This window comes from Orycteropus afer, unplaced genomic scaffold, assembly GCF_000298275.1.
Source record: "Orycteropus afer afer isolate SDZICR_OR568_19922 unplaced genomic scaffold, OryAfe1.0 scaffold00244, whole genome shotgun sequence".
Lineage (NCBI taxonomy): Eukaryota > Metazoa > Chordata > Mammalia > Tubulidentata > Orycteropodidae > Orycteropus > Orycteropus afer.
In genome coordinates this window covers 1,749,977-1,757,014 of record NW_006921831.1, presented here as the reverse complement: position 1 = coordinate 1,757,014, position 7,038 = coordinate 1,749,977, and the positions used below count along the sequence as shown (strand labels likewise).

General features: G+C 53.7%; 1 protein-coding gene across 1 annotated transcript in view; it reads left to right on the top strand.

Annotated features, from left to right (window-relative positions):
• Positions 1-4,643: 4,643 nt before the first annotated feature.
• The window catches only part of SHANK2 (SH3 and multiple ankyrin repeat domains 2), a 626,142-nt gene continuing 623,747 nt past the window's right edge, over positions 4,644-7,038 (top strand). Inside the window, exon 1 of the mRNA XM_007949326.1 lies at positions 4,644-4,850. Within this exon, the coding sequence (XP_007947517.1) occupies positions 4,644-4,850 (207 nt within the window). The remainder of the gene's footprint in view (positions 4,851-7,038) is intronic.

Here is a 7,038-nt window from a genome sequence, read left to right as displayed (position 1 = left end):
ACGCGTTTGCCCTGACATTTTAATTCAGAAGGATGTTGCTGCAAACTTGGGAATTTTTCTTTTAAACAAATCTAGGTGATTTGAATGACCTATTGGGTATGAGAACTACAGCTTGAAGCCCTTAGCTGGTCCTCCAGGGGGACCTGAGAGAGAGGGCGGACAAGAGACAGCAAAGAGGTGTCTCAAACTGATGGTCTGGGGTGGAGGATAATGCAAAGGAGGAAAGCCGGGCAGACGTTGCAGTCTCGGGGGTCTGGGAAGACCCGAGGGGGCATGTCAGGCCCAGAGAGGGTGGGTTCAGTTTGGGGCCATGAGCCAGCCCTGTGGAAACCAAAACCCGTTGCTGTCAGATCAATGCTGGCTTCTGGCGACCTGTTTCTCACAGAGTCGACTTCTCTGTGGGGGTTCTCTTGGCCGGGAGCTCTCAGGAAGCAGATTTCCAGGCCTTTCATGGTACTGCTTGGTGGGTTCTGACTGCCAACCTTTGGGTTAGTCATTGAGAGCAAGTTGCTTGCCCCACTTTAGATTGTGAAGATAATCCAGAAACCTGGGTTTTTATGTGAAATCTCCAGGCTTGTAACAAAACCTTAAAACACTGTGTGGGCTGGGGTGTGTGTGTCAGAATCCCTGCACCTGTGACCCCCTCCCATGGTGGCCCAGACCTTGGCTGTGATGGGGTCCAGGGGCTCAGTCACGGCTTTGTGGTTCCCTTGGGTTTGCGTTTCTGGTTCCTCTGCAGCTCTGCTGTTGTTCAACTCCATGTGTTAAGCACTCAGCTCCTGACTGAAGGGTTGATGGTTTGAATCCACCCAAAGGAAGGCACCTAGCAAGAAAGTCCTGGTAATCTAGTTCCCAAACCCACAGCCTTGACAACCCGGTGGACCCTTTCAGAGACCTGCGTGTGCTGAATCAAACTGACAACAACTCGAGAGGTTAGACGCGAACTTTAGGGGAAACACCGGGAAAGGAGCCAAGAAGGGAAGGGTTGCACATCTTAAAGCATGTTGTCAGTGCCACTGAATTGAACCTGTAGCAACTTGATTGGTGTACGTTCTGCTTTGTGTATTTCCAACCACAACAACCAAAAAACAACCCAAGTTACTGTAAACAAACCTGTGGAGCACAGCTCTATCCAGCACACATGGTCAGCCATGAGCTGGAATCGATGTGACAATACTTAGCTTAGTGTGCACACTAGTGTGCACTGGTTGTGTGCTGCTAAGCCCCTGTGTCAGTCTGGCACGGAGGATGGAAGCATATTCTGTGGCCTCACCCTGGAGGTGACTGCAGGGTTTAACTCACAGTGATGATGAGACACCCCCAGGGTGTTCACTGTGGTGAAGGAACCCTGGAACCCGTGAGTGGGCAGGGGCGTTCCCTTCACTGATCACAGAGTGCTCAAAAGCTGTGTCCTTCCTGGGACCGTGTGGGCACTCTACGCCCCAGGGTGACACTGCTCAGTCACTAGAGCAGGGGCCACACACCCAAGCACCTGCCAAGGACAGAGATCTGGGGTTGATGGGGGGTGTGAGCTGGGTCCGGGACCAGCCTCCAAGCACCTGGATGGTCCCCTCTTGTGTGGAGGGGACAGGAAAGTGGAGCTGAGATGAACCAGTGAACTGCTGTCTGATCTGGAGGGGCACCGGCTGCCCAGGGCCAGGGGTGGGGTCCTGTGAGTTCTCAGGAGAAGGCTGACCTCCAGGTGTTCAAGTGAAAACTCCCGAGTTTGCAGGATTTCTGAAAAGCTTGCTCTCGAAAGAACAGGTATGCAGGTGCCTCTTTCTGCCTCTGTGCGTTGTGGGGTGTCTACAGCAAACGGAGACCAGGTGCCACCGACTCTGACTCACAGAGACCCGGGAGTGCTGGAGAACGGTGCCCCACAGAGGTTTCAGGGGCTGATTTTCAGGTAGATCACCAGACCTTCCTTCTGAGGCACCTCTGGGTCCAAGTGCTTTGGAAAGTGTGAATTAATGAACATGTATTACTAACAGGGAGTGTGTGTTGGTGACTAAATCCACACTGCACCCCACTGGGCCACCAAGTGTGCAGTTGGTACATCTCCATGCTATCAAGTTGATTCCAACTCATAGCATCCCCAGAGCACAGAGAACGTCCCCCCAGGGTTTCCAAAGACATAGTCTTTGTGCAAGCAGACTGCCACATCTTTCTGCCATGGAGCAGCTGTTGGGTTTGAACTGCTGACCTTTTGGTAAGCGGCTGAGTGCTTTCACTGTTCCATCACCCTCATCACCTTCTGTCTGCTTGCGGCCTGTAAGACCCCAAGAAAACCTAGGATGTTATACCTAAGATGGCGGCCAGGAACACCTGAGTAAGAAAACCTGGAGTCTGGCTTGCCTTTGATACTGGCTGTGTGAACGTGAGCAGATCCCGTACCACTTGACAAGAGGTTTATAAGGACGAAGGGGGACCATTGGGCCCACGTACCTTGTGCACTGTGAATTAATGCACACGTGTCACCAATAGGGACTCTGGGTTGGTGACTGAATCCACGCTGCACCCCTAGTGGACTACCTCATGTGTAATTGGCGCATCCCTGTTGATGTCAGCTTGATTCCAGCTTACGGCAACCCTACAGGACAGAGTCGAACTGCCCCATAGGTTTCCAAGGCTGTGATCTTTACAGAAGCAGACTGCCACCGCCTTCTCCTTTGGAGCTTCTGGTGGGTTCAAATCACCGGCCTTTGGGTTGGCAACTGAGCACTCAAGCACTGTGCCACGGGCACTCCTGTAACTGGTGCAGAGCACAAAGAGTCTAAGTAGAATTCTAAAGCAGTGTTGATTTTGTGTATAAGTAGCAGGAGGCACCATGTGTCAGGAAGTCGCATTAGGTGTCCTTGGTGACTCCCTCCCCTCCTCTTCCTCCTTCCCCCTCCCAGCATCTCTTCCCTCCCTCCGTCCCTCCCTCCCTCCTTCCCTCCCTCCCAGCTGTGCAGTGTTTTCAACACAGACAGGAAAGCAGAGAAGACTATGGTGAATACCTGCGGACCCACCACCTGACTCCACTAGAGTGTGACAGTCTGTCGTGCCTGCTTCATCTGCTTTAAGAAAACAGAACATTACAGGTGGGCTTGCAGTGAAGAAGGCCTTGTCGAGCTCGCTGTCCCTCCCAAGCAGTAGCTGTTCTGCTGGTTTGCCGTCTGTCTTCCCACTGACTGTGTCTCTGTCATGACTGCAGACACTGTGTCCATGGACCATGGATGGAGTGGCGCGGGATCTTCCCAGGCTTCGTGGAGCAGTGGTGCTCTCGTTTGTATCCCTCTGCAAGTTGCCTGCCTTTTGCTCAGAGTCCTGTGTCTGAGACCGTCTGTGGGCAGCTCTGGCCTGCTCATGCATACGGCTCTGGGATCGTTGGGAAGATGAGCCCTCAATGGCCTCACTGGTCCCTGAACGACTGGGGTCCCCATACGTCCCTGTTTCCCAGCCAGCCCCAGGTTTGCAGGGAGCAAGTGTTCCTTGTGCTTGTGGGCTTGGCTTTCTTTGTAAGGTTTATGCAGGTGAGGAGTTGCTGGCTTGTCCCAGCACATCTTCCCCTAGAGCCCTGGCACCCCCGGGTCAAGCCAGGAACTTTTCTGGACCCCTTCCCCATAGAGATGGGGGGGTATTACAAATGTGGTCACCAAGCAGTGGCTTGGTGTCTTTTTGGAGTCTTGCTACCATCCATGGTTTGAGGTGGCTGTCAGCATTGTGACCTTGATTCCACTTGATCGTGTGGCAGCTGAACTCCCAGCTGCCACCACATCTTGGGGACCCCGAGGGTCCCACCTTTGGCCTGCTCGTGACTTTGGGATCTGTTCTCCTCCTGGCCTGGAGATGGTGATGTCATTCCTGAGTCTAGTGCTGGCTTTTCTGTCCGGTTTTGACATGTCCTGCCACTGTTGTGTGTTTGATGCAGAGGGTGATTCTAGCCTAAACTTGGTGCCATCCCGACCTGGAGCATGTGTTCCCTTCTCTCCTGCTGCTTGGCCTCAAAGGAAAACACGAGGTCACCTTTTTCCTGGCCTCGGAAAGGTTCACACTGTCCCAGCAATCCTCTGGCTGATCTTTGTAAGCTGTGCTCATCACCACAGCGAGGTAGGGCTCTTGCAGGATCAGGCTGGGAGGTCACAGGTCATAAGGGCCTTTTCCACTTGGGCCCTGGGTGCTGCCATTGAGTTGGCCCCTGACTCATGGTGACTCCATGCCCAACAGAACAGAACACTGTCTGGGTCTGTGCTGATAGTTGTGATTCCAAAGGTTTTCCCTGCTGGCAGATTCCCAGGCCTTTCGTCCTGGTACACCTTGGTCTGGAAGGGCCACTGAAACCTGCTTACCACCCTAGAAACCCTCAAGGCTCCACAGACAGATGGGGGGCGGCTGCGTGTGGGTACAGTGGGCGGGAATTGAACCTGGGTCTCCCGCATAGAAGGTAAGGGTCCTACCACTGAACCCCATTACCCTTCTTTGGAGGACTCCATGTTGTATGTACTCAGGAGGTTCCATGGCCACATCCTGGATCCGAGCCCACAGGCATTCAGAGGCCTGACCTCACCGTGCTGCTGGGATCTTCTCCTTGGAAGTCCCCGTTTTCTCATTGTCTTTCCTCCTTCTCTCTCCAGCTATCACAGCCCTGAGGTCCAGCAGCCATGTCACACAGTCCCACATCCAGCGAGGACGAGGTGGCCCAGAGCTTCTCTGACTACTCCGCAGGCTCGGAGACAGACAGCTCCAAAGAGGAGACCATCTATGACACCATCCGGGCCACGGCGGCAAAGCCGGGCAGCACCAGGACGGAGGAGAACCAGGGCCACACTCTGGTGCTGCGTATCATCATCCAGGACCTGCAGCAGACGGTGGGTACCGCTCCCACCCTCTTCCCTGCCCTCCAGTTCTTCTCAGTGGCTAACATGCCTTGGACGCAAGAGTGCACCTGCTGCCCACTCTGGACCCACCGGGCCTGCACGGCCGGGCCTGCTGGCTCTGTACAGGTTGTGCCGTTCCTTAGTGCATCCCTGAGGTCACGTTCCAGCCTGGGGACAGCCAATGTCCTGTAACTGTGCCACAACGTGTTTTTATAAATTCTGACCACAGACCATGTTGGCTGTTGAACCTTTGCATGTGTTACTCAGTGTGATTCTTGGACGGTCCTGAGGCAGTGTGTTTAAAGTGGAGCACAGGTCATCTAGTGGCCATCCTGTCTCTTTCCGCTTTGAAGGTCAGGGTGGCAGGTGAGATCTAGACAAGAAAATTTGCAGGGGACGGTGGTTATGCAGTCATCCCCACTATTCCTAGACTTCCCATCAGCCTCCACAGACACTCAGTGCCCCCAGCAGTCCCTCCCCGCCTCCCCCTTCCTACACACCCCTCGCCAGCCACTAGTGAACTACAGCTTTGCCTGTTCCATGTCAGTGGGATCATACAATATGTGTCCCTTTGTGACTGACTTCTTTCATTCAGCAACACGTGCTCAAAGTGCATCCGTGTTGTAGCGTGTGTCAGAACTTCATGTCTGTCTGTGGCCGAGTAGATTCCATTGTGTGGACGGACCACGTTGTGTGCACCCACCCACCTGCTGAGGGCCACCTGGCTTGTTCCCACCTGTTGTGGACAGTGCTGCAGTGAACAGTGCTGGACCTGGTGTCTGTTTACATCCCTGCTGCCAGTTCTTTGAGTGTCTTCCTGGGACTGGAGTGGCTGGGCCTGTGGTGGCTTTCCACAGCAACTGCACCGTCTTCCAGCCCCACCAGCAGTGGAGGAGGGGCAGTGATGATTTGAGAATGGCATCTAGTGGTGGGGTTTCTGGCTCTCCAGTGCTATGAAGTGGACGTTTCTTTGGAAAGCTTCTTTGAAAGGCATCAGTGTGCCCCATAAGCAATTCCAGAGGCCTCTCAAGTTGGAGACAGCTGTTGACCACTTCTGCTGGGCCTCAGGTCACCTTTGTCCTAGGGTTATCCTGGTTTTAAAGAGGCAGTCAAGGGGCTCTGGGAGGTGGGCAGGTTGTCCAGACTCCTGAAGAGCTCTGGTCTAGAGTAGCAAGCTGTTGGCTCCCGGACGAAAGGTTGGTAGTTGGACCCACCCAGTGACTCCTTGGGAGACAGATCTGGTGATTTTTTTCCGTGAAGATTGCAGCCTTGGAAACCCTCTGAGGCAGCTCTACTCTGTCCTCTAGGGGCACCGTGAGTCGGAGTTGACTCAATGGCAGTGGGTGTGGTTTGGTTTAGGTGATCCGAGGTTGTCTGAACCCAGTCCCCACGGACGTGTTTCAATTAGCTTCCTCACTGGAATCGTCTGAATGCTGGCAGTGACAGTCCTTCATGCCTGTGTCTCTAACACTGTGCAGACATCCCCCTAACTCGACCCTTGTGTTGGTTCCCGAGAATGACCTGTCGCGTCCACTGGGCAGATGAGGAAACTGGAGCTTAGTGAGCATGAGGGGGCCCTGTGTGGGCTTTTGGGGCTGGTAGGTGGCCAGCCATTGTGTCATCAATCATGGCTTCTCCCCCACCCCCATTTGGAAACCCTTAATAGAAAGAGCAGGGCCTGAGGTCGGATCCCAGTGCTACCCCGTTCTAGCTGTGTGGCCTAGAACACATCACTCAACGTCTCTGTTCCTCATTTATAAAGTGGAGATGATAGGGCTTTACCTCCTGGGCTCATTGGCAGGACTCGTTGGCACCCAGCCTCAGCAGTGAGCCCAACTCCTTTTCTCAGGGTCTTTATTATACAAGATACAGCTAATTCTCCCTTACAGTGTTTCTCCTATGACATTTGTTTGTTCCTGAGTAGATTATGCCAAATTTTCCAGAGGGGAGTTTATGATCCATTTTGGGCCATGTGCCATGCCTGACTCAAGAAGGTTCCGGATGAAGCTGAAAGCGCTGAGAAGACATTGTGGATGTGGAGAAGGCACTGTGGGGACTGGACTGTGCCTGAGTTTCCTGTGGCTGCTGTAACCAACGCCCACTAACTAGGGGCTTAGAATGACACACCTTTATTCTTTGACAGTTATGGAGGGCAGATCACTGAAGTCGAGGCATCAGC